This window comes from Coenobita brevimanus, chromosome 18, assembly GCF_032717465.1.
Source record: "Coenobita brevimanus isolate Jiangsu-jjx chromosome 18, ASM3271746v2, whole genome shotgun sequence".
Classification (NCBI taxonomy): Eukaryota; Metazoa; Arthropoda; class Malacostraca; order Decapoda; family Coenobitidae; genus Coenobita; species Coenobita brevimanus.
The window spans coordinates 30,612,998-30,640,871 of record NC_136971.1 but is presented as its reverse complement, the minus strand read 5'-3'; the positions used below and the strand labels follow the sequence as shown (position 1 = coordinate 30,640,871).

The window sequence follows — 27,874 nt, the reverse complement described above, 5'->3', positions numbered from 1 at the left end:
CTATAACCCAGACAATAACTAATCCTCGTATTATTAACATGGCATTTCATTATGCGTATTAAGAAATGGAACAGGGAACGCATATTCAAGACAAATAATATTACCAGTCAACAGAAGGACTCATGGTCGTATGCTGAAGCAAAATGTGGAGTCCATGAGTCGCATGCGACAGCGACACAGTCTGGTATGCTTGAACAAACTGTGGATTCCACATTTGTGGTGTGCTACATATCAGCTATATCTGAATGCCAAAATTACTGCGAAAAATGTGAAGCACATGAAGGTTCTTCAAAATCGTTCTCAGATACAGGTAATACTCGTATAATGAAATAATACAAAACCACTCTTTTCACACCGTCACATTTACTAGTCTTTTCTATGCCACAATTCAGACGCCTGGTACAAGAAGGGCTTAACCACCACATCGGCCATTTTCTGTTCTTCACAGCAAACCCTTCCTTCACCCTCTCTTCACCATGTGGTACCGTTTTCCAAAGATAAAGCAACCTTCTTATGGGAGGAAATAAGGTCGGGAGTCACGTGGCTCGAGGGTGTCGTGACCAAGGCTGGCTTTGGTGGCAGTGGGTTCAAGAATACCAAAATGTTTATCATTGTCAGCGATTATATGATGGGCATCAAGGTGTAGCTAGGTTATGGCCTGACTCTATATGATCCAGTGCCCATTTGGTTGCAGGAGGACCAGGAGGAGGAGTATATCACCTTGGTCTTCTCTTTACCTAATACGAGTGCCTCAGTTTTTTTTTTTTTTTTAATGCGAGGAAGAAGGAACCAAAGGCCATGAGCCCGCAGTAACAGTTCCCTCCAAGAGAAAAACAAAATACAATAGAGAGCCAAATTCAAGATCCGATCATTTTGAGATGCCTGGACACACTACGTTTGAAAGACTGGAGATCATAGGCAGCAGGAAATACAGACAGAGGGAGACAGTTCCAGAGCTGACCTGTTGCATAAATGAAAGACTGGGAGTAACGGTTAACTCTTGCATTAGAGAGTTGGACAGAAAAGGGATGAGAGTTTGCTGCCAGACGGGTGCTACGCGCCCGTCATAGAGGTGGAGGAATGCAAGCAGACAGTTCAGAGGAGCAGTGACCATTAAAGTAGCGATAGAAAAGAGATAAAGATGCAACAGTGCGGCGAAGAGACAGAGGTTGAAGGGAGTCAGTAAGAGGAGGAGAGTTAATGAGACGAAAAGCCTTTGACTCCACCCTATTGAGAAGAGCTGTATGTGGGGAGCCTCCCCACACATGAGAGTTGTACTGCACAAAGGGGCGGATAAAACCCCTGTATAGAGTCAACAATTGTGCAGGGGTAAAGAAAGAACAGAGTCAACTTAGCACACCCAATCTCTTGGAAGCAGATTTTAGGAGAGATGTAATATGATATTTCCAAGATAAGTCCCGAGTAAATGAAACCCCAAGCATGTTCAAGGATGATGCAGGATTAAGCTGAGTATTATTAAACATTAGTGGGTATACCTGTGGAAGATTTTGTCGGGTTGATAGGTGTAAGAACTGAGTCTTAGATGCATTAAAGACAACCATATTATTTTTACCCCAGTCAGAGATATGAGCCAAGTCAGACATTAGGTGTGCCATAGCCTCATCCCTTGTTTCTTGAAGTAACTGTTGAGATAGGCGTTGCAGGAACCGAATGGAAAGGTGAAGGGTGGAGTCATCAGCGTATGAGTGGATAGGGTTAGATGTACAGCTTAGAAGATCATTGATGAATAAAAGGAAGAGAGTTGGTGATAGGACAGAGCCCTGAGGAACACCACTGTTGATAGATCTAGGAGAAGAACGATGGCCGTCTACAACAGCGGCTATAGAACGACCAGAAAGGAAGCTAGCGATGAAGGCACAGATAGAAGGATAGAAACCGTAGGAGGGCAGTTTGGAAATTAAAGATTTATGCCAGACTCGATCGAAAGCCTTTGAGATGTCAAGTGCAATGGCAAAGCTTTCGCCAAAGTCCCGAAAGGAGGATGACCAGGAGCCTGAAAGGTAGGTGAGAAGATCGCCAGTGGAGCGTCCCTGACGGAACCCATACTGACGATCGGAAAGAAGGTTGTGATAGGAAAGATGCCTTAAAATTTTTCTATTAAGAATTGACTCGAAAACTTTTGAAATACAGGACGTTAAAGCAATTGGACGATAGTTGGAGGGTTGGGAGTGGTCACCCTTCTTTGGGACTGGCTGAATGAGAGCAAACTTCCAGCAAGAAGGAAAGGTACAAGTTGACAAAGGCGAAATAGTTTGCCTAGGCAGGGTGTAAGCACAGAAGCACAGTTCTTGAGAACAACAGGAGGGACCCCATCAGGCCCATATGCCTTGTTAGTACTGAGGCCAGTGATGGCAGAAAATACATCAACTGAAGAAATTTTAATGTCAGCCATGAGGAAGTCAGAGGGGGAAGTGATGGAGGAACAGCACCGGAATCGTCTAAGGTGGAATTGGAGGAGAAAGTCTGTGCGAAGAGATCTGCTTTATCAGTAGAAGAAATAGCTACAGAACCATCAGAGTAGAAAAGAGGAGGGAAGGATGATGAGGTAAAGTTGTTAGAAAGATTTTTGGCAAGGTGCCAGAAGGAGCGGGAAGAATTCGAGTTGGAGAGTTGCGAGCATTTAGTATGATGAAATTATTTTTAGTAGAGGGAAGAACAGACTTAGCACGATTCCGGGCAGAAACGTAAAGATTATGTGATTCAGGGGTGGGTTGGCTCCGGTACCTTTTGTAGGCCTTCTCCTTGTTGCAGACAGCATTAGAACAAGCGTGATTAAACCAAGGCTTTCTTGCGTTAGTCAAAGGATATGAGAAAGGAATGTATGCTTCCATGCCCGAGAGAATAACCTCCGTAATGCGCAAGGCACACTCAGATGGCTCACGGCCATGGAAGCAATAATCATTCCAGGGAAAATCAAAGAAGTACTGCCTGAGGGCCTCCCAGTCCGCGGCTCCGAAATGCCACAGACGATGTTTCCCTGGAGGGTCCACAGGCTGTACCAGAGTGATAGGACAGGTTAAGGTAATAAGGTTGTGATCGGAGGAGCCCAACGGAGAGAAAAGATTAACAGAGTAAGCAGAAGGATTAGTTGTGAGGAAGAGGTCAAATATGTTGGAGCTCTCTCCAAGGCAGTCAGGGATACGGGTAGGGTGCTGTACAAGCTGCTCTAGGTCATTAAGGATAGAAAAGATGTAGGCTTGTTCACCAGGTGGATCAGTGAAAGGAGAGGAGAGCCAAAGGTGGTGGTGAACATTGAAATCTCCAAGAATGAAGATTTCAGAGAAAGGAGAAATGGACAGAATGTGTTCCATCGTAGAAGTAAGATAGTCGAAGAATTTTTGATAGTCAGTAGAATTAGGGGATAAGAAAACAGCACAGATATATTTAGTCAGAGAATGACAAGAAAGCCGAAGCCAGAGTGTTGAGAATTCAGAAGAATCAAGTTCAGGAACACGAGAGCAAGATAAGTCGTTGCGTATGTATACACAACAGCCACCTTTGGTTTTGAAATGAGTATAGAGAAAGTAGGAGGATACAGAAAAGGGTTTGCTGTCAGTTGCCTCAGACAGCTGAGTCTTCGTTAGAAAAAGAAGGTGAGGTTTAGAGGAGGAGAGGTGGTGCTCAACAGAGCGAAAGTTAGATGAAAGGCCGCGAATGTTGCAGAAATGAAGAAGAAGAGAGTCAGACAGTGGTTCCAGGCACCTCGAGTCGTCACCGGGAGAGGGGCAGATGGTGGGGGCATTTATGGTCCCCCCCCCCTGGGGACTCCGAGGCTGGGTGAATTGACGCCATTTTTGATGCATTTTGAATAGGAAGTGTAGTGTGTACTGTGCATGTAGTTTGGTGAAGATAGTTAGAGAAACTTGTACTGGAGAGCATGCTGGCCTACTCTCTGTGTAACTGAGACACTGAAAAAGTTCAGCAAAGGGGGATGGTCAGGAACTAGTCCTGAGGGCTGAGGAAACGGGAGCTCCAGCACTCCCTGTCATCAGCTTTCCATCCACCTCGGGAGTACTGCCCTGCTCGACTGGTGCTACAGTCTACTCTTCTGGTTGAGTCAGGCTTACACAAGTGAAGCTTAAAGATTTGAGGGATCTCTGTAAATACGCGTCATATCAATTCCAGGGCTTCTTTGAGGATGTCTACAGCAGAGAGAAGAGGAGAGAAGGAGGGATGTTGGCTGGGAGGGAGAAAATCTGACTTTGACAAAATCTTCCTCATATATTAACTTCCCACCTCACTCTCCATCACTTCACTCAAGCATTACTGACCTTGAGGGATTAGTAGTTGTGCACATTTTAATTATCTTCATTCGTATCCAGACCTTCATCTGATTATTGATTACACTTTCCAGTTCTAAATCTAAACCATTGCTAAAATTCAGACTTATAAAATTCATTAAAATATATAAATAACTCAAAGCACGAGCAGATTTTTAAAGGTTTTTATATTCTTACTAATGATGTTTAAGGACACGCAGTTCTACGTGTCAGTAACATTTTCATGAGGGTTTGGTAGGTAGGTTTGTTGAATAATTGCCTATAAAATATTACAAAAATAATATTTTGGTGTAAGATTCATGTAATTGAAAAACACTCCACTAGTCGATTCAACTGATCTAATACATCATTAATATAGATATTTTATCTGCTTAACCTTAACTCGGCAAAACGGATTTGGTGGTTACGCCCTTCTAGTAACGGGCGCCTCAAGTGTGACTAAGCATACGATCAAACTGCAGAATACACTCGTGGAGCGTGTCGATCGCACAGATCTACAATGACACTCCTTTTTTATGTAAGCATGCGACCAGAAGTCTCAAATGCGTCTGAGTCGGTGAAGTGAAGCACAGGATTTCTAAGGCTGGATCAATGGATGAAAGGATGTACGAGCTATTTAATGGGCATTCTCTTGACAGTACTTCTACTTTATGCTTTTTTCCTCATGTCAAGGAGACTTTTCATAATAAAATGGTAAGAAAAAGCATTACGTAATAAAAATAAATGTTAAGGAAGAAGTGATAGGTAGTCACTTAATAGGCTGGTATGGAAGAAGTGTTCAGAGCTTTTTAATATGATGAAAAGATGCTGGGGAGTCACCTAACCTCATACGAGATTCTCCTGCGACCTCCAGTCTTACCAATAGCGATGGCTATGGCGGTGAGGACGTTGGATACGAGGGCCCAGCAGGAGGCGCGGAAGGTCTCCAATGCCATCCTCATCTCCGGCACCTCCTCGTCAGGCAACGGGTAGCTCATGTCCTTCACGTTAAATGTCTCACGCAGCTCCAGGAACTTGGCCGAGGCGTCCAGCCTGCCGGGGAGGAAAGGAACGAATCAACTTATGGCGTCCTCTGGTTCACACCTGACGTGGTGAGAGCAACTGTGTGTGTGTGTGTGTGTGTGTGTGTGTGTGTGTGTGTGTGTGTGTGTGTGTGTGTGTGTGTGTGTGTGTGTGTTTCTTTGTAGTAATTGCAACTCCACGCTCATCTGAGTGTGAACCCAGTAGACTGCAGGCTGAAGTTTCCCTCCTCCAGCAATACTCCATCCTCCTTTCAGCAAGACAGGAAGGGAACTGAGGGACGTTTCCACAACTGAACAGCGTTGCCAGCTGGTCATATCTGTGCCATCCCGTGAAGGCGTTCCTCTCCAACACTATTACTATGCTAAACAAACCACAACAGCTTCGCTGCACAGGCCAGACAAGGGCATGCGGCTCTGCTATAGTTCATTCACTTTAACACTGCGGAGATTTTAGCCTTCTTGCAACCTATGTCCCGCAGCTCAGTAGCAGAATAAGACAATGCTATGGTCCTGCTCCTTTCCTGGACACATTTTTGTGACTACCATCATATTCTAATGTAAACTATTGTTACAACTAAACATTCAAGATGGACATATGGCAGTTGTAAGCCAAATTAGAATTAAAATGGTATAGTGGAGACAATTTCTGATCCTCACACCACAAAAGGTGTCTCACAAACAGATTGAAATCGTCTGTCAGTAAGGAGAATGAAATCAGAAGGCGCCTTGGTAATGAAATGGGATATCAGTTTTTTTTTTAACTCCTTCATTACAAGACACCAAACACCGTGTATAGCCAGCAGGATTGTTGGCAAGATTAACGCCTTGGATTGGTGTCACCTCCCCATTTTGACCTATTCTTGGTGCCACCATGAAGCTTTACTCAAGAGGAAAAAAAAATCTAGTACTAAAGGGGTTTGTGAGGGCTAGATCTACCAAGCCCCAGTTTGGAAAAGGAAAAAAAAAGGTCTCGAAAGCTGAATAAAATCGTCTGATAATAGCAAGAATAAAATGAGAAAATAAGTGAGTAGAAATGGTTAGACTAGATCAACTCTCTCTCTCTCTCTCTTTCTCTCAGACGTACTTCTGCCTATCCACAGCTACATATCCATGCCTCTGTGACGGTCCCTTCTCATACTTCAGCTTCGTCTCCTTCCCGAGGCTGAAGAACTTGCTGGCACTCGAGAACACCGCCTCCACCTGTCAACCCAGACGTCATCGTTAGAACACGGAACATAGAACACAGAACATACATCACGGTTAAACCACACTTAGAACATAGAAGATAGAACATAGAACTCAGGCCATAGAACACAGAACATAGAATAGCTAGAACATAGAACGTAGAACACAATTATAACATGCATCACAGTAAGAACATAGAACAGAGATTTACAGTTAAAGAGAATTAGAACTAGAACGCAGTTACAGCATAGAACATAGATCATGGTTGGAACACTCTACACGGCTAGAACACAGAACACAGATGGAACACAATTAGAACACAGAAAACAGAACATAGAACATAGGTCCTGAGTTATAATTAGTGGCTGATAATACTAAATGGTTTGCTAGGAAAACAACTCTTTTCATCGACATACAAATACACATTTGAATGATGCTTGGGTTTCTAACGAAACTGGAACTAATTAAAAGGTTTTTATTTGAGTATGGTATCCATATTCGTAGAACGAAATGTCCCTTTAAAATGAATTTTGTGGGCCTAGATGTTAACTGTATAATAAACTATCACGTGTCATTTTTTTTTTTTTTTTTTTTTACTTTATCTCGGAATTAGAATTCGGATAATGACGATAATGATAGTGGTAAATTTTGTGGCTGGTTATCTAAAGACAAATGAGGCAGTAAAATAGCATTGTGATATGGATGTGGAATCTTCTGATATATGATTTGGTCATGTGGAGAGGATGAAGAATGAGAGACTGACTGGTAAAGTCTACGTGAGTGAAGTGGAGGGGGAGAGGGAAGGGGAGACCAAGGGTGAAATGGATGGATGGAGTGGTGAGAGCTATGCGAGAGGGGGGTGTAAATTGGAGGGAAGGCATCAGAACGGCAGAGGCCAGGACGACGTGGAGGTGATTTATTTGTGGCCGTCCCTTACGGGATTATAGCGTCAGGTAATACATGGATAAATTGACTGATTGACTGATTGATTGACTGTACATGCATAGTAAGTTTCAGGCCAGTCAAAGAAATAAAGTCGTAAGGATATGGCAATAAGCATCGACAAAGAGAACACGAAGAAGAAACCGAGGAGAAAAAAAACCCTCTTTGGAAATGCAAAATATTAATAGATCATGAATTTTTTTAGGTCAAAAGGGTTATTCATATTTCATTCTTGCCACCTCAAAGAAAAAAGAAAAAGAAAAAAAAAGTGTTATTCGGCTCAGGACTAACTTCTCGAACTGTTAGAGCTGCATGTAGGCTTCTTTAACTCCTTCACCATCACCTAAGCTGAATATAATCACTCGGTAGCAGGAAGAATAAACTGCAAATAATGTCCTCAGACTGAAGGGGACTAGGTCATCAATAAGAAACTGAACAGAGAGGCTGCTAGAGAGCGAGCAGCGAGGAGAATAGCTGTTAGGTGACATGTTGGAACCTTTATAAAAAACGAAAGAACGATGTAATACAATATATATCACAAAAGAAGAGGTCCTACAACACTCCGAAGACACCCAAAGCCAACAGTGGAGAAAATCTATGACCCCTTGTAAACTGGGGATCAAAATACTTAATAAACTGAGTGCGCCATGGTGTGAGCCATGTCCCTGGATTTTGACTGTCACTGATGGAACACCTGTAATTGTTTGATGTGATCAGTCTGCATCCCAAAATACAACGTGGAGTCAGCAACGATATAAAGATCACACGTGTACTACCGCCACCGCATGCTTCAAAAATTATCGCCAAAACCTGGATTTCGGTCCACACCTTGACGCTCTTATTTTTGACAACACAGTGCTCAGGCCTACTCCCGAGAAGGCAGGACTGGAAACAGCCGTCCCTCCTACTGGTGAACTGGAAGTCTTTCCTGAAAGAGAGGATGATGATCGTGATGATGATGTTGAAAACAGTTACAGCCAGTAAGTCAGAGTGGAGAAAGCTTTGCCACCCACCAACCCACCTGTTGGCTGGGAATGCCGTGGTTCTTGAGGTACACAAAGCCCACACCGGTCAGGGCCGCTCCCAGCTCCTTTGTCACCCGCTGGAGATCATCCTCGCTCACCCCCCCAGCAACACCCAAGCCTACAGAAGAAGAAAGATTAGACTTTTGAGTATTGACTGCGCAAGGCTCATCTAGATGATCATTTTTTGCATAACTCTCCGTCTTCCCCCTACAACACTAGCGGCAACAGTCGAAGTTGCATCCAGGTCCCCAGTTGTACATCTGGGTAAACAGGGACAAAGGGAAAATAAAATACGTCCAGCAGCTTGACTGATGCGAGATTCTAACTCAAGTCCTTAAAGTAGCGAGTTGGATATCCTATCCAATGAACCGTCTCCCCCCCCCCACTCTCCCCTGCGCCTGAAGGAGGGTTCCTGCCGAGAATGTGGTAAAAACTTTATTCGAAACACAGGACGAAGAATTTGAAGTCAGTACCTAATTTAGGTACTAACTCATCTTTTGGAAGTCTCTCACACTCTCTCTCTCTCTCTCTCTCTCTCTCTCTCTCTGTAATATCCTTCATCTTCTTTCTTTCTTTTATGTGAAATGTAGGTGGTCCGGAATGTGTGTGTGTGTGTGTGTGTGTGTGTGTGTGTGTGTGTGTGTGTGTGTGTGTGTGTGTGTGTGTGTGTGTGTGTTTCCCAAATTAAACTAACCTCGTCTAACCTGACCAAACAAATGATAATGCATACAGATCGCACAGTGCAGCAACAATGAAGCCTGACATCCGCAAGTAAAACACCTCGACCTCATCATAATATATTTTAACGAGGGTCGATGAGGTTAGTTCAGTTTCTAAATACACGTTTTCAGTCACTTACAACATAAACTCAAACTATATAAGAAACAAAATTGTGAAAGAAAAGGAGCCACTGACCTAGTTTTAAAATATTACAAGCTTAATTCCCTTGTTAAACCTGTCATCATTGGAACTGCTCAGTATTGTATTCCAGTTTACCCAGACGATTTTACTTTTTTTGGGAGAGAGATATAAGAGCCAGAGTGTTAATGCAGTCACCAATAAACCTCTAGTCGTCTGTTCGCCATTGAGGCCGAAGCCCCTGATCGTTAAGGCACACACATATGTATATTTTAATTATTTTTTATTTATTTTTTAATATTTTATAATATACTGGTATATTTTTTCCTTTTTCATATAACCCATAAAAATACCTAATTAAATAAAAACAAAAACTATAACTAATAAACCTAACAGGCAAATCTCTAACCTACACTAAATTCTAAAGATACAAATAGGTAAACTACACTAATGGGAGAAATACCTGTACCTAGAGAACACCATGGACTGTAGATAATTAGGTCTGTTCGGATGCAAGAATATTCTTTAAAATCATTGCAATCATTCCACTTAAGCAGTAAAGGTTTAATTCTCAAAGTAATTCGCCTAAGAAGAGGTGTTAAGAATCCTTCCTAGCCTGGTACAATAAGGTTTTTATATCACCCTCTTTCTTAGTTATCTATCAGTTATTTAACTCTAAGCTATCTATCTCACCCATCACATTATTTGACCCAAAACTACCTCACCCATTGCAGCTTCTTTAACACTTGTACGTCTATTATATCTTTTTAGTAACGACATAGACTGAACAGATAACGTATAAGGGTATATTAACGTGTCAAATTAAAAAAATGGACTAGTAAGGATGAGTTGCCAAAGAGCCTATTATGCTTACGGTATTAAATTAACACACAATGACAGGAGTAAATAAACTGATCACGTGACCGCAACACACACACACACACACACACACACACACACACACACACACACACACACACACACACACACACACACACACAACACCGGGGACATGACGGCCAATAGTTTAATTCCTACACTCCAAGGACCTAATTTTACAGCAAAGTCACCAACAAAAGTAGTGTCGCTTGTCCTGCTCCTCTTTTCATGAACTTAGAAAATCAGGCTCGTAAAACCGCAGCGACCTACACTGATGACATTGATCCATAGATAAATAAAGTCATAAGTATTCACCCAGTTCCAGAGAAATGAAGTTCCTCTGATCCCTCTGATTACAGACCAATAGCTATCACATCTTCTCTTCATAAAGTTTTTGAGACTGTAATTAATAAGCTCATGGTTAAACAATGAGAATGAAGTCGCCAAAAACTATGGAAGTGAAGCACCTCATGTCCAGGGATCGTTAGTGAGAGACAGGTGCACAGAGCCGCTCCACTTAGAAGTGATCCCACATCTAGAAAAGCGATTGTCCGACCATCGTTTGAGAGCAGGGCCGCCGACAGCCATCACGAGACCCTTGGCAAGATTATCGACAGTGGGCCCCCCTTCCCCTGAAATCTGTGGTGAATATACGAGTATTGTACTCTATGTCTAGCTAATGGTTAAAGTGCTCCCTAACCAGTGTGTAATGGCACATTGATGTACTGCCCAAAGAATTCTGGTGTGCCATAGTATCTTCTCCTCCCTCTCTACAAAACAGCGATAATAACTACAAGGAAATTATAGTACATGTAGGCTATATTATGTAAAGAAAAATAAGAAATACTATTGTGTAATGGAAAGAAATAAATGAATACATTAAAGTTTCCTATGATTTCATGTATTCATGCAGTACTTTATACATGCAAATTGCACTCCACGTAATACATGATACATTTACATTTTCTTTCCACTTAACACTATCTTGGAGGTCTCGGGGCCCCCCCTTCGGGCCCCGACCCGGGGGATTGTCCCCATCTACCGCTTCCCCCTCTCTTGGTCCCGATTTGAACGGCGGGGCTTATCTGATCGTATCTTGACTTGCTGATTAAGACTTCTTGAACACTTTAATTGTTTTTCGTTTTTTTTTAAATTATTTTTCGTCTCTTACTTCGTGTATGTATGTATGTACAGTATGTATGTATGTATGTAATAGGATAGATAGGGAGGTATGTACTGTAAGTAGGCAGGTAGACAGGTGAAAATCAGTGTCGATCATGTGGATGATGTGGAAAATCGTTGCTACCAGAATAAAGTCGTGAGCCACTTCTGCAACGGGCTGCAGCATGCACTGAGCAAGGAGGCCGGAGTTGTGAACATTTGTTGTAAATATGAATGACGTACCAGTGTCTAGCATATTGTATAATATTGTTAATAAATCTCATTGTAAATGATGGACGTCTCATTTACAGTTCCCTGACTCCAACAGATCCAGAGCCGATCTGTGGAGTGCTGTAACTCCCAAACTATTGAGATTTCGCAATATGCTGAATTAGGAATTGGCATTCAGTATCGTCTCCGGAACATCCCCCCTGATTTTTGCTACATGTTTACTAAACACCCTGTATACTAATGACTGTAATTCTACATGACTATAATTATTACATGACATTTTAATGCCTATCTGTATGTATGTGTATATGTATTTATGTATGTCTCAATCTACCTCTCTTCACAGACATTTTTACTCATTCTTAATGGTTCATTCTTTTTCTTTTAATATCAGAGTTTCGTCTCACGCAATGGTTCCCATCCTATAGTTCAACAATTCTTGGTTCAGAGATCCCCAATTTCAGGACTTTGTGTTGGTCAGTATCATGCAAACGAAGGACCAATGAATACATTTGGTAAGCATGAGATGTTATGATTGTACGTTGATGATTCATGTATGACGGAGGGAGAGGATGTTAATTAAATTCATAAAATTGTTTACAACTTTTCAGCCTGTCCATAAAACAGAACATGGCTTTGGCACATAGTATACTGAACACTGTGCTGCTATGACAAGAGTGAATGCAATAATTATATAAATGTGAAGAAAAACTACATTTCAAAATCAAGAGATGAAGCCGTCATTGGTCGGATCCGACAGCACAATTTTTTTACGAGTTTCCATCCCAAACAACATCTAACTTCCAAACAGTGATAGTAAATTACAGTAAGTGATAAGTAACCCATAACACCTAACTTAGAATCAGTGTTCAGTTACTCACTTAACTGGCCGAGGTCGACGATTGGGATGGTGGTGGTGTCTGGCTTCTTGCTGGACATGACTGGGGCCACACTGAGGGTACAGAGCTTCATGAGATACGGAGAAAGATTATTGGATACACAAGTAGTCAGAAAGAAAACGAAAGATCGACACAGGAAGAAAGGCAAGGAGAGATAGAAAGACTTAGTTACAGGGTATGTTAAACTTCGAGATAAATATATGGCTTTATATGGTGATGGTGGTATTTGTGGTGATAGTGGTAGTTGTGGAGATGGTTGTGGTGTAGTGGTGGTTTTGGTTGGGTGCAGTGGAGGTTGTGGTGATAATTAATGGTTGTGGTGGTAGTGGTGGTTGTGGCAGTTATAGCAGTAGTGATAGTTGTGATAACGGAGGTGATGATAAAAGTGGTGGTTGCAGTAAAGGGGATAGTTGTGGTAATGGTGATAGTTGTGGTGGAAATGGTGGTTGTGGTCATAGTGATAGTTGTGATGGTAGTGGTGGTTGTGGTAATATTGGCAGGTGCAGTAAGTGCTATTTGTGGTGACGGATACTAGTGGTAATTGTGGTAGTAATGGTAAAAGTGACTGTTGTGGTGGTTGTGGTAATTGTAACTGTTGTGGTGGTAATGGCAGTTGTAGTAAAAGTACTCGTGGTTGTGGTAGGTGTAGAAACAGGGATAGTTATGGTGGCAATGGTGGCTGTGGTAGGTGTGGTAATAGGGACAATTGTGATGGCAGTGGTTGTTGTGGTAGGTGTGGTAACAGGGATAGTTGTGGTAGGTGTGGTAATAGGGATAGTTGTGGTGGCAGTGGTTGTTGTGGTAGGTGTGGTAACAGGGATAGTTGTGGTAGGTTAGGTAATAGGGATAGTTGTGGTGGTAGTGGTGGTTGTGGTAGGTATGGTAACAGGGATAGTTGTGGTGATCGTGGTACGTACGTGTGGTGGCATAATGAGGGACATACCCGAGGGAAGAGAAAGGTATACAAACACATGCACACAGCTCTGAGAGTGTGGGCAGACTGATAAGGATTAGCTGTGCTCCATACGAAACATTTTACACATTCTACCCTTCTACCCATCCTTCCCGTACCTGTCCCCCTCTCCCTCTCTCTCTCCCTCCCCCTTCCCCAATATCTCCCTCCCTCCCCATCTTCCTCCCCTTCTCTCCCCTTCCCATAATGCACGAAGAACATTGGTGGTCACACAGCCTCCCCTTTCCACCTCCACAACGTAACTTTACCAAGAAACTCTACCACTCTCTTTCTCCCGCCGGTCAGACTGGTGGACTTAGTCAGTTTTCTCCTGGATATAAAGCGACTACAGCGGGGCGTATCATACATGATTATAGGGCAAGAGCGAGACTATGTTATGTAACGGGGGTGGGTGTTTACGACGGACCGTTTTCCCTTTTATGCTAACTGCCACCTGAATATAAAGTCAAAGCACAACCCGTCCCCTTAAGTGCAGTTATTGCATGCATAAGAAAAAAATGGTAATATAACGGCTAATTACCTTAAATTATATTTTATTAAAGTCTAGGTTATAATTTAATAAAGTACACACATTCTCCTGCCTACTTAGGACCACCACTACTAAAAAATACTAATACTCAAGACACGGGTAAGTGGGGTGGGTGAGGTAGGGCTCAGAGGTAGGTGTGGCGAGGTGACTATAAGGCACGGTGTCTCCACCGAAACATCTGCTAGGGCCTTTCTACCGAGATCATGGTAGCACCTTACCCAGGCATTTCTTCTCCCAGCACCTGTGCCTTGGAATTTATTTGATTTACACTAGAAACATAATACTTTATGTGATCCTAAGTTCACACTAATGAGTAAGTACAAATTACAGAATTGGCAGAGTACATATTATGGTATTTGTTTGAAAAAGTAGTAGGAAATAAAATTTTTATGAGCTAGAGTTATACTTAGATCAGGCAAGTTTACCCTTAAACTTCCAGTTGCTTCCCACAACCTGGAAAAAGTAAAGATTCTAACTTTTATTAATTTACCACTATGAGCCATTAATTAACTTATATTCAGTTACTACTTGGAATGTAATCACTAGTTATAAACTGGCATACAGGAATGATTCTGTACTAAAACACTGCCACGACAGTGAACAAAGGCTTTTTCCAGCAGGCCGTTCACTTCTTTTCTCTTAATCACTTCTCAGTTTATGCTAAGACTACCTCATGCTACATTTAATGTGTCCATGAGGAATATGCGTGTGAGTACTAACCTCTTTAGGGGGTCAAAATAACCTACAGATCCACGGGGAGTATGAGTGCGAGAAGGATCCCTGCCCAGCACTGCTCCGCGTCGTGTTATAGACAGAGGCGAGGGGAGCCGCTAAATGGATGAGCCGAGGGAAAATTCCATTTACCAACTTTTTTCTTAGCTAATTTGTCAGTATGAATTTAATATGAGAGGAAGAGTTATCGAATATGATTGTTATCATGCACTTTTCTGTTTTTAATACTTCAGTTTTACCTCACCACCTCCTATAATCATACCGTGAACATAATAGGCCAGGATCATGGAAGGGAACCTGAAAAAAATTCGAGATAGCTGAGTTTTTCAGGAAAGCTACTTGGAAGCATGCCAAGTTGAAATCCACAAACATTCTAAACATTCCACATGAGCTAGCCGTGTGGGACGAAAATCCATGATGGCCGCCAACGGCATGGGACTCTTATATATCTTTGAGACCAGAAGTCACAGATGGTCATGTAATACTCTTTTTTAAAGGTTTTTGAGTATAAGAAAACCATTTTTACCATTATTTCAATGAATTATTGATGTATGTTCAAGATATGATGAAGGTAATGATATTCAAGATATGAAGGCAATGTACTGTTTTAAACAAAGTGGTAAAGTCAACACATTTAAAGCCAACAACCAGCACTAACTTTTGCCAGCAGCAGTTATTGAACTACCGTGTTTTTAAATAAAACATTTTTTTAGCATCATATCTAGTAATGGTCACAATTATAGCATGGGGATTCACTATCTTATACATCAAGGGGGCATGGATTAGCACAAGATTGGCCAACAGACGAGGAACACATCGGTGTACAGTTAAGTCCTGCTTTCCGACATTTACATCTCTTAACACACATTTGTTTACACCCACATAACACAGTGAGAAGAACATGCTCTGTTGCTACTGGTCTGTCAGTCAAAATGGAAATGAGCATTCCACCTTGAAGCTGCCAACCCCAGTCAGTAGGATTTAGATCTTCAACATTGCCCAACCACTTCTGAACTGCAAAGTAGGCTCGTTATGAGTGATACTTTGCAGCTGAGGATGTAAGAGGTAGGCTCTGAAGTTGGAAGCTGCTGAATGCCTTGCTCAACCTCTGCTTGTACTGCAGGGGGTTTCAAGAATACTCCCCCAGTATCCCTGCTTGTCGTACGAGGCGACTAAAAGGGTTGGTGGTGGGTTAGTGCCCCACCCCGTAAAAAGAACTAACTAAAAAAGCAAATAAAGCGCCTCGGACCCGGACGGACCATACGTTGACGACTAAGGAACGGACAAAGGACATTCTGAGAGTAGGAACGTGGAATGTGAGAGGAGTGAATGATGAAGTGAAAGAGAGAGAGATTGTCCAGGTGCTTGAGGATGCAAAAGTGGATATATGTGGATTGACTGAAACTAAATGGAAAGGTGAAAGGATGAGAGAATGGGAATACGGTGTAGGTATATGTGCGGGAGTCAGTGAGAATGAGAGGGCAAGAGAGGGAGTATGTCTGATGATAAGCAAGAAGTGGAAGGAGAATATAAGAGAGTATGGAACAGTGGGTGCAAGGATTGTATGGGTGAGGATGAAAGTAGGTATACAAGCATGGGCGATTGTATGTGTGTATGCTCCAACAGAGGATCGAGTGGCAAGAGTGAAAGATGAGTTTTGGGCAAAAGTAGAAGCATGTATGGACAAGTTTGAGAGGAGCGAGAGAGTGCTGTTGATTGGAGACATGAATGGCAAAGTCGGGAATGTACGAGTGGATGGAGTGGTTGGTCAGTGGGGTGTGCCAGCGGAAGTAGATGGGAATGGTAGTGCTTTGGTGGACATCTGTGCTGGTAAGGGGTTGGCAATAGCCAACACCTACTTTCGTCATAAGATGATCCACCGGTATACATGGAGAGTAATAAGGAGGATGGATGGTGAACTTGTTGAACGAAAGGCAATGATAGACTACGTGTGTGTGGATGAGCGAATGAGAAGACAAGTGTTGGATGTAAGGGTGTGGAGAGGGTGGGGGAATGGAGTCTCGGACCATCACTTAGTGATGGCCAAGATAGAGCTGCAAAGAAAGTGGTTGAGGAGGCGAAGGGGAAGACAGGAGGAAGCAGCTCCTGTGAGAAGAGTGGAGAAATTGCAAGATAGTGAGAAGAGGACAGAGTATAAGAGCATAGTGGAAGAAAGATTGGAAAGGTATGAGCTAGAGCAGATGGAAGGGGTGGAAGACGTATGTAAGATATTCACGGAAGAGATAAGCGCAGCGTGTGAGGTGGTTTGTGGAGTGAGGAGGAGATGCAAGGGTGTGCAAGGGACAGCATGGTGGAATGATGAGGTGAAACGAGCTGTGGAACAAAAGAAGAAGGCATATGGTGAATGGTTGGCGAGTAGAGGTAGGGGAGAAGATGAGAGAGAGAAGAGAGAGGTATATGTGAGCAGGAGAAGGGAGGTTAAGAGACTGGTGAAGGAGAGTAAGAAGAAAGTGGATGAAGAGCTTGGGAGGAATCTGAGTGTGAAATGGAGGGAGAGTAAGAAATTGTTTTGGAAGGAGGTAAAGAAAGTAAGGCAGTGTGAAAGGGGAAATAGTAGGGGAGTGAAAGATAGGAATAATAGATTGTTGGTGGAGAAGAGAGAGAAATTGAGGAGATGGAAGGAGCACTTTGAGGATTTGTTGAAGGTAGAGAGTGAGAGCAGTGTGAGTATAAGTGGTTGGGGAATGGCTGGGAGAAGAAGAGATGAGAGGAGGGAGGAAGAGATCAGTAGGTCGGAAGTAGTGGAAGCGATGAAGAAGATTAAGCTGGGAAAGGCCCCAGGAATTGATGGAGTGTGTGGTGAAATGCTTAGATATGGGGGTGAGATTGTTGTGGAGTGGATATGGAAGTTGTGTAGATTGGCTTGGGAAGAGGGAAGGGTTCCAGAGGACTGGAAATCAGGTATAATTGTTCCTCTGTACAAAGGAAAAGGGGAGAGAGAAGTATGTGGTAACCATAGGGGTATTTGCCTTCTTAGTGTGACTGGTAAAATATATGGTAGAATACTCATTGATAGGGTTAGGCATATGACAGAGGAGCTAGTTGGAGAAGAACAAGGGGGATTTAGGAAGGGAAAAGGGTGTGTAGATCAGATATTTGTTCTAAGATGTTTAGTGGAGAAGTATCTAGAGAAGGGAAGGAAAGTGTACGCTGCCTTCATGGACTTGGAGAAAGCTTATGACAGAATAGATAGGAAAGGTATGTGGAAGGTATTAAGAATATATGGAGTGGAAGGGAAATTGTTGAGTGCTGTGAAGAGTATGTACGAGGGAGCTAGGGCTATGGTGCGAGTGGATGGAGAGCTGAGTGAGTTCTTTGATCTCAATGTGGGACTGAAACAGGGGTGTGTAATGTCTCCATGGCTGTTTAATATATATATGGATGGGGTCGTAAAGGAGGTACAAGGTAGGGCAGTGGATGTCGGGGTGGCCCTAATGAATGAGGGTGAGATTTGGAAGCTTCCGGTGTTGCTGTTTGCTGATGATACAGTATTGTTGAGTGAAGATGAATGGGAGTTGCAAGGTTTGGTGAATGAATTTGGGACAGTGTGTAGGAGGAGGAAGCTGAAAGTTAATGTAAACAAAAGTAAAGTTATGGTGTTTGAGAGGAATGAAGTCACAGAGTGTGCAGTGAGGTTGGATGGTGAGGATATGGAGAATGTGAGTGCATTCAAGTACTTGGGTAGTGTGATGAGTAAGGATGGAACTTTGGGGGATGAAGTACGTGAAAGGGTACAGCAGGGAAGGAAGGTTGTTGGCACACTGAAAGCAGTGATGAGAAATAGGGAGGTGAGTATGGAAGTTAAGAAGTCACTGCATGATGGTATTGTGATCCCTACCCTGACGTATGGAAGCGAGGCGTGGACCTTGCAAGAGGGGAACAAGTCAAGAGTGAGAGCAGTGGAAATGAGTTACTTGAGAGGAGCATGTGGAGTGACATGGAGGGACAGGTTGACGAATGAAGAAGTGAAGGAACGTTGTGGGGTAGATGTGGATGTGGTTGAAAAGATTAGGAGAAATACACTGAGGTGGTTTGGACATGTGGAGAGGATGGAGAATGAAAGACTGACTAAGAGGGTGTATGTAGGTGAGGTGGAGGGAGGGAGAGGGAGGGGTAGACCGAGGATGAGGTGGAGGGATGGAGTTGAGAGGTATATGAGGGAGGGGGGGGTGAGTTGGGGGGAGGGGAGTCAAATGGTGGGTGACAGAGTGACTTGGAGGCGTTTTGTCTGCGGCCACCCTTTGCGGGATTAGGGCGTCGGGCTATAGATAGATAGATAGAAGTGTTGTACATGATGGATTGGCATTATATAACTTCAGTAAGAATATTTCCTCCACTCTGGCTACTTCTTCATGGCTGACAATGCTCTTCTTAAACACCTCCAACGTCCTCATACAAATATTCAAACAGGTGACCCACTCATCCAGGACATGTTGTAAGATGTTGGGTTATTACTCTGCATGCAGCTGTGATTCTTGATTTCAGATGAGGCAGCACATTATCTTCTCAACATATACAACGTCACTGCCTTACCTGGAATCAGGAATCACAGCTGCATGCTGAGAAATAACCCCAGACATCTTTCGTGTCCTCGATGAATGGGTCACCCTTTTGAATATTTGTATGAGGCACGACGGTCAGCACTTCGAACAAATACTCTAATCATCAGTTTTCCCTATGGTTCGTGACTCGCGAGACACCTTGTATTTATTTCTCCCTAAGTAATCCTGCTTCTTTAATTCCAGATTAGTTCTATGGTACTTCGTAAGAAAGATTGGAGAAGAAACGTACCGGTAGTTATTTTCACCTGAGAAGCCTGAGCGGGTTTTTCTGTGACCACCGTTGTACAGGTATGTAGGACGTAATACTGCTAAAATTTGCCATCGATATCATGGAGGACAGTGCCACTGAGAGAGAGAGAGAGAGAGAGAGAGAGAGAGAGAGAGAGAGAGAGAGAGAGAGAATGATAATTAAAAAAAAAATCTACATACGTACAGGACTGGGATGATTAGGCTAATATTATGTAATTTTGCTAGGGTATTGACCCTTCATCAGACCAGAAGTACTCTGTGAAGGCCTCTCTCACATTGCTAGCTACTGTGTTCTTTTGTAGCTTTTTTCTGTTGAACTTGATAATCGAACAATGTTAGGGTTTTCTTCCCTAGTCTGGTTTGCTGATGCATTGATGCCCTCTTGTGTAGAATGCATACAACTTTCTTTTCTCTAAACACAAAGTCGGTATTTCAGCATACTATTTTCTAGTAGTGCAGACTTTTATAAGTATGCCATGTCTTCAGACTTTGTTGCCAGAGATGAATCATGCAGAGAATCGGTGAGTCCTTTAACCCATGGCCTGACGAGAGGTTGCTATGGCAATTTAGAGATTCAGATCACAACGCATGATTAAACTATACTTGTAACCTTGACGTTTGGCCTATTGCCCTCAAACCTATTATGATTGGTCTTTGTCTGTCAAACGTTCAACCAAATTTGGTTAAAGTCGGAGAAGAACTCGTTATTTAGCTTGGCAGGAACTTTTCTGACGGCGGCTGTAATCTCCCAGAATTCCGCAAGTCTTTTTTTCCTTGGGAAGGTAGGGGTGTTCTTAAACTGAATAAAATCGGCTGGAAGTAGCAAGTATAAAATACCCAAAGGTGTGGCGTCCCTCTTTTCTGGAAGGTTTTATTCAACCCAAAATACCATACCGGTATCTTGCAATTTGAGTGTTATACGCACATGTCTGTGATACAGTCACACATGTGAACTAATTACAGTTCTGTTATCTTGAAATTACACATGAAGGGTCAGGATAAAGGCATATTCTAAGTGGCATCTGTGGCTGCTGTTTGCGTTATTAGGGGTTAACAAAACTCCAGCTTCGCTTGATGCCTGTTAGATTATTCCCATTGCAAGGCACAGCATGGAGTGCAAAACATACAATAGCCATTAGCTACAAAGAGTACCTCCACCAAAACAACCATGATCCCACACTCACACACAGTCCATCAGTTATTGTTTCCTGGCAGGAAACACCAAGAGCACGTTGTTGCTTTAAAGAGTAAACGGAAACTTTATTTATTTTATTTTATTTTTTTTTTTTTTATAATTTCGCAGTACCTCCTCTTTAGCTATTTATTTTACATAGTATACGCATTCCACTGCGTCTACTCAACATTTAGAGCTCCCTGATGCCTCATATCATAAGGAGTCATCCACGGACAGATTCATAACAAATACCTCTCAGCTTAAGATTATTACCTAAAAGAGGAAAGGTGTATGTAGAGGAGGTGAAATATTAGACAAACTTTTGTCCCTGACTGTACATTACTAAGGCAAACTAACTCGATAATAGACACATAAATAACATATGAGAAAACAACACGGAGTAATATGCACAATAAAACACTAAGGCTAAGTGGTCTCTTATGCCATGTAGAATACGGTCCTGTGACTTAAAACTGTTACATCATGATCTATTTTTTGTTGTGTCACGGGGAACTAAAACATTCTCGCCTCCCACTTCCTCATCCTCTCACGCCTTGCCTCCCCACTCGCAGTCCACCTCTCGCCGAGGCAACACCTCCACCGCTGTTCCCGGCGGGACCAGCTCTCCACAGCAGCCGCACCAGCCAAGGGGCGGGCCTGTCCTCTCCATCCTTGGGAGTGCCCTGGTCAGCCCACCAGGAGATGTAGGCCGTCCGCCCTTTCCATGGCCGACCGCCATTCCTCCGACACGACCTTGGCCAGGGTTGTGCCCTACGTGACCACCGGGACCGGGCCTACCCTCCACGCCACCACCTGCTGCTGTGGAGAGCTGGAGCGAGTCCGATGGGGGTTGAGGGCAGAGTTTGGGACTTCCACCTGAGCTTCGGCGCCCTTACCATCGGCGCCGTTTTGTCCATCGCTCTCTCGTCCCTCTCTGCCCTCTGTTAACATCCGAGCAGCCAGCCGCATTCCATCATCGAGTCGTTTGGGGGTTCGACCTGAGCATGCCGGCGCCCTCTCCATCGGCGCAGCGCTGTCTACCGCTCTCCCCCTTGCCTCCACGATCATCGGGTTGTTCTCCATCGCCGCCTCGTTCCCTTCCTCTGCCGCCCTTGCCCTGTCTGCACGTCTTCGTCCCTGCTTTGCTCCATTTTGGGAGCTATGTTTCGCCTCTTCTGTGACGGGCTCTTTTGTTTGCCCGTTCCCCACCACGTCGTGGGGAAAATATCAACAACAACAATTGCCTCCCCTCCTCCCTCCTTACCAAGTATGGTTCGGGAAGTGAGGTGTGGGAAGTGTTCTAAGAATTTCCCAAAACTTGCACCAAACCACCCCATCAGAGAAGGCCTTCCTGCCATGTCATCTGGGGGTGACGATTTCCGCTCTTTTATATATTTATTTATTGCTTTTCCACGTAAATATAATTGGTTGCATAAAGAAATTGACCCACTGAATATTTTTTTTGTTTATTCTTGTTACTTCCTGACAATTTCATCCAACTTAGGGAAGGACTGTGAGTAAAGGAGTAAACGAAAGTTGTATCTAACACCTCCAGTTCGAGAAAATACCTGCAATGTTAAATAAAACGACCTGGAGATATAAAGAATATAATAAGCAAGATAAAGAACGACTTTGATGGTCACACACAACCCAAACTTATCTACCACCAAAAACACACCCCAGAAAATGCCCTTTGTATCTGGACATATCCCTCAGACACACCTGATGCGTACCTCAGACACACCTGATGCGTACCTCAGACACACCCGATGCATACCTCAGACACACCTGATGCGTACCTCAGACACACCTGATGCGTACCTCAGACACACCTGATGCGTACCTCAGACACACCTGATGCGTACCTCAGACACACCTGATGCGTACCTCAGACACACCTGATGCGTACCTCAGACACACCTGATGCGTACCTCAGACACACCTGATGCGTACCTCAGACACACCTGATGCGTACCTCAGACACACCTGATGTGTACCTCAGACACACCTGATGCGTACCTCAGACACATCCCAAACACACCCAAAAATAAAACAATATATATCAATAGGAGTGAATGGATTATATAGAAATACACTGAAAACTATTCAGACCGAATGTTAATTAGAAGTTAACTGATGTCTTGTATAATAGTTAAACTAGTAAACAATACCAATACAGTATTATCATAATATTATCATTATCATTATTATTACTCCTGGTTATTATTATCATTATTATTATTATTTTGTCTGTAGGTAAGGGTATGTCCACAGTACTACTCTCTTTCTCTCTTTTTCTCTCTCTTATTATTATTATTATTATTTAGTGGTAGGTGGGGGCGCTCGCCATCCACTCACTCGATGTAGTGCTGCTCTCGGGTGTCTGTCCTTTCCTCTCCTCCATCCTTCTTTCCTTCCATCCTCTTCTGTCTTTCTTGCCCTCAGTCTTTCCTCGTCCTTCTGCCTACGGGTGACTTTACACTCCTTCTTCTGTCTTCCTTTCCTTCATTCTTTCCTCTTACTTCTGCCTGTGGGTGACTCTAAACTGAGTGACAAGCCAAATGGTTTCTTGTACACCAGGAAACCATTTACTACGCCGGGTGGCAACCATATAACCAAATTTTGGCGCCTGGTGGCTTAGTGGTTAATTGCGGCGCTCCAATCGGATTGAGCCGGTGAAAGTTTATATCCAACAGTTTATATCCAACAGTTTATATCCAACAGTTTATATCCAACAGTTTTTACCTGATTTACACCATACTTTGAGAAAGGGTTAAGAGTGAGGTAAGAACGAAAGGGATTCAGTTTTGAAAAAAAAATGAGCCAGAGTTCAAAGTTATACGGCAAGGACAAAATGCAGCCCGTGTGAGTGTTTATTTCCCGCCTTTAGCAAGGCGTAGCGATAATGTTTTTGCTCGCGTCTCTGTGTGTTGTATTTTTGATCAGTTCCTCGCAGTAACTTGGATTCGTTTTTACAGGAAAGCCAAGGAGAAGGGGAGGGATGCAGAGTTTTTTGTCGAATATTCCTCATAAAAAATTAATATTAGTTAGAAAGGGAAAATTATCTTGGGCTATCCTTTTTCTGCAGGAAGAACAAGGAAAGAGGGCAGCATCATGTTCCCTTGTACCTATTTCTTCCTGCGAAAACATTCCTAAGTAATATTTTTGCCGGAATCCAGGGCTTCGACTTCCCGCCAACCGCACACGTAGGATTAAAGAGTAAACGGAAACTTTGGCTTTTTTTTTTTTTTTTTAAGATAATTTCGTAGCACCTCCTCTTTAGCTATTTATTTGACATAGTATACCCATTCCACTGCGTCTACTCAACATTTAGAGCTCCCTGATGCCTCATATCATAAAGAGTTATCCACGGACAGATTCATAACAAATACCTCTCAGCTTAAGATTATTACCTAAAAGAGGAAAGGTGTATGTAGAGGAGGTGAAATATTAGACGAACTTTTGTCCCTGACTGTACATTACTAAGGCAAACTAACTCGATAATAGACACATAAATAACATATGAGAAAACAACAGGGAGTAATATGCACAATAAAACACTAAGGCTAAATAATTATTTCATATCAGTATTCACCAAGGAAAATTTAAGCCTGGTCCCTCAAGCAGCAAATATTTACCATGAGAATACTGAAAATATTCTTAGTAAAATAACCATTAGTAAGGAGGAAGTATTGAAAGAAATTAAAAGGTTAAAACCTCAAAAATCGCCAGGTCCGGACGATATATAAAAATAATTATAAAAGAAACCAAAGAAGAATTATGTCAGCCACTTTTAACGTTATTTAATGACTCTTTAAATTCAGGAGAAGTTCCAGAGGCGTGGAAAACCGGAAACGTAGAGCCCATCTATAAAAAGGGTGATAAATCAGCTGCGTCGAATTATCGTCCGATAAGTCTAACGTCAACAGTAGGAAAAATGTTAGAGTCAATTTTGGCAAATAAGATTAGAGAACACTTAGAAAGATTTAATCTTATAAACGAAAGTCAGCAAGGATTCAGGGAAGGACTATCCTGCCTCACAAATTTGTTGTCATTCTACTCGGAGGTCTATGAGGCAGTAGACAGCGATAAAGCTTACGATGTTATTTATCTGGACTTTAGTAAAGCTTTTGATAGGGTCCCACACGAAAGGTTAGTTAGAAAGGTTCGAGCACACGGTATAGACGGCGATATCTTAAAATGGATAGAATCCTGGCTGAAAGGACGAAAGCAGAGAGTATTAATAAATGGAACTAAGTCGGACTGGGGATTAGTAACTAGCGGTGTACCACAAGGTTCAGTACTCGGTCCCTTATTATTTATCATATATATATAAATGATCTAGACTTAGGAGTCAATAGCAGCATCAGCAAATTTGCCGACGATACAAAAATAGGGCGTATCATTAACTCGACTGACGATTGCCATAACTTACAAAAAGACCTCGATACATTGTCCAAATGGTCTAAAACTTGGCAAATGGAATTTAACATTGAAAAATATAAAGTACTTAACGTAGGCAAGACCATTGGAGATACTAAATACAGCTTAGATAACAAAGAAATTAGCAAATCGGAATGCGAGAGAGATCTAGGAGTTATGATTAGTAACGACCTTAAACCTAGGCAACAGTGTATTAATGCGAGAAATAAAGCAAATAGGGTCCTAGGATTTATTTCGAGAAGCGTGAGCAATAGATCATCTAAAGTAATACTGAAACTTTATCTGGCATTAGTAAGGCCACATTTAGACTACGCCGTACAATTTTGGTGTCCTTACCATAGAATGGATATTAATTCGTTAGAAAATGTACAGAGAAGAATGACTAAAATGATACATGACGTCCGGAACCTGTCATATGAAGACAGACTGAAAAGACTAAGTCTGCATTCGCTAGAGAGGCGTAGAGTAAGGGGAGACTTAACTGAGGTGTTTAAGTGGATGAATGGTATAAATAAGGGAGATATTAGCAAGGTACTTAAAGTGAGCATGCAGGATAGAACTAGAAATAATGGTTTCAAACTAGAAAAATTCCGTTTCAGTAAGGAAATCGGTAGAAATTGGTTTGGTAATAGAGTAGTAGACGATTGGAATAAGCTACCTAGTAAAGTAGTTGCTGCCTCTTCCATTGAGAGTTTCAAGCATAGGCTAGATAAGCATATGACAAATAAGGGGTGGATATAGAAAAAATAAAATCTTATAACCAATACTAATTCAAACAAAATTTCTTTTCAGGTTACACTATGATAGTCTCTATTCTCCTTTCACACTTTCCTGTAAAATGTCCACGCCAGTTTTTCTATATGGCGTGGTGTTCTTGCTGACTTTTTCCTGCCGGCTTCGGCTGGAGGGTTTGGAGGGCGGGGGAGAGCCTTCTTCTTTGCTATCCTTATCTCATTCTAGTAGTTCAGTTACTCTTCTAGGAGCTGCCTAGCATGGGCCAACCGGCCTACTGCAGTTATCCTCTCTTCTTATGTTCTTATGTTCTTAAGGCTAAGTGGTCTTTTATGCCATGTAGAATACGGTCCTGTGACTTGAAACTGTTACATCATGATCTATTTTTTGTTGTGTCACGGGGAACTAAAGCATTCTCGCCTCCCACTTCCTCATCCTCTCTCGTCTTGCCTCCCCTCCTCCCTCCTTACCAGGTATGGTTCGGGAAGTGAGGTGTGGGAAGTGTTCTAAGAATTTCCCAATACTTTCACCAAACCACCCCATCAGAGAAGGCCTTCCTGCCATGTCATCTGCAGGTGGCGATTTCCGCTTTCTCTCTTTTATTTATTTATTATTTATTGCTTTTCCACGTAAATATAATTGGTTGCATAAAGAAAATGACCCACTGAATATTTTTTTTGTTTATTCTTGTTACTTCCTGACAATTTCATCCAACTTAGGGAAGGACTGTGAGTAAAGGAGTAAACGAAAGTTGTATCTAACACCTGCAGTTCGAAAAAATATCTCCAATGTTAAATAAAACGACCTGGTGATATAAAGATTATAATTAGCAAGATAAAGAACAACTTTGATGGTCACACACAACCCAAACGTATCTACCACCAACAACACACCCCAGAAAATGCCCTTTGTATCTGGACATATCCCTCAGACACACCTGATGCGTACCTCAGACACACCTGATGCGTACCTCAGACACACCCGATGCTTACCTCAGACACACCCGATGCTTACCTCAGACACACCCGATCCTTACCTCAGACACACCCGATGCGTACCTCAGACACACCCGATGCTTATCTCAGACACACCCGATGCTTACCTCAGACACACCTGATGCGTACCTCAGACACACCTGATGCGTACCTCAGACACACCCAATGCTTACCTCAGACACACCTGATGCGTACCTCAGACACACCTGATGCTTAACTCAGACACACCCGATGCTTACCTCAGACACACCTGATGCGTACCTCAGACACACCTGATGCGTACCTCAGACACACCTGATGCGTACCTCAGACACACCTGATGCGTACCTCAGACACATCCCAAACACACCCAAAAATAAAAAATATATATATCAATAGGAGTGAATGGATTATATAGAAATACACTGAAAACTATTCAGACTGAATGTTAATTAGAAGTTAACTGATGTCCTGTATAATAGTTAAACTAGTATACAATACCAATTCAGTATTATCATTATATTATCATTATCATTATTATTATTCCTGTTTATTATTATCATTATTATTATCATTTTGTCCGTAGGTAAGTGTAAGTCCACAGTACTACTCTTTCTCTCTCTCTTTTTCTCTCTCATTTTTATTATTATTATTATTATTATTATTATTATTATTTAGTTGTAGATGGGGGCGCTAGCCATCCATTCACTCGATGTAGTGCTGCTGTCGGATGTCTGCCCTTTCCTCTCTTCCATCCTTCTTTCCTTCCATCCTTTTCTTTCTTGCCCTCAGTCTTTCCTCGTCCTTCTGCCTACGGGTGACTTTACACTCCCTCTTCTGTCTTCCTTTCCTTCATTCTTTCCTCTTACTTCTGCCTGTGGGTGACTCTACACCGAGTGACAAGCCAAATGGTTTCTTGTACACCAGGAAACCATTTACTACGCTGGGTGGGAACCATATAATCAAATTTTTGCGCCTGGTG

General features: G+C 42.5%; 1 protein-coding gene across 1 annotated transcript in view; it reads right to left on the bottom strand.

Moving 5' to 3' along the window:
* The window catches only part of LOC145391445 (uncharacterized), a 28,830-nt gene extending 7,004 nt beyond the window's left edge, over positions 1-21,826 (bottom strand). Inside the window, exons 1-5 of the mRNA XM_080266058.1 lie at positions 21,640-21,826; positions 12,486-12,545; positions 8,472-8,593; positions 6,408-6,523; positions 5,161-5,333 (exon numbers count right to left, since the gene is read on the bottom strand). Of these exons, the coding sequence (XP_080122184.1) occupies positions 5,161-5,333; positions 6,408-6,523; positions 8,472-8,593; positions 12,486-12,545; positions 21,640-21,826 (658 nt within the window). The remainder of the gene's footprint in view (positions 1-5,160; positions 5,334-6,407; positions 6,524-8,471; positions 8,594-12,485; positions 12,546-21,639) is intronic.
* Positions 21,827-27,874: the final 6,048 nt, after the last annotated feature.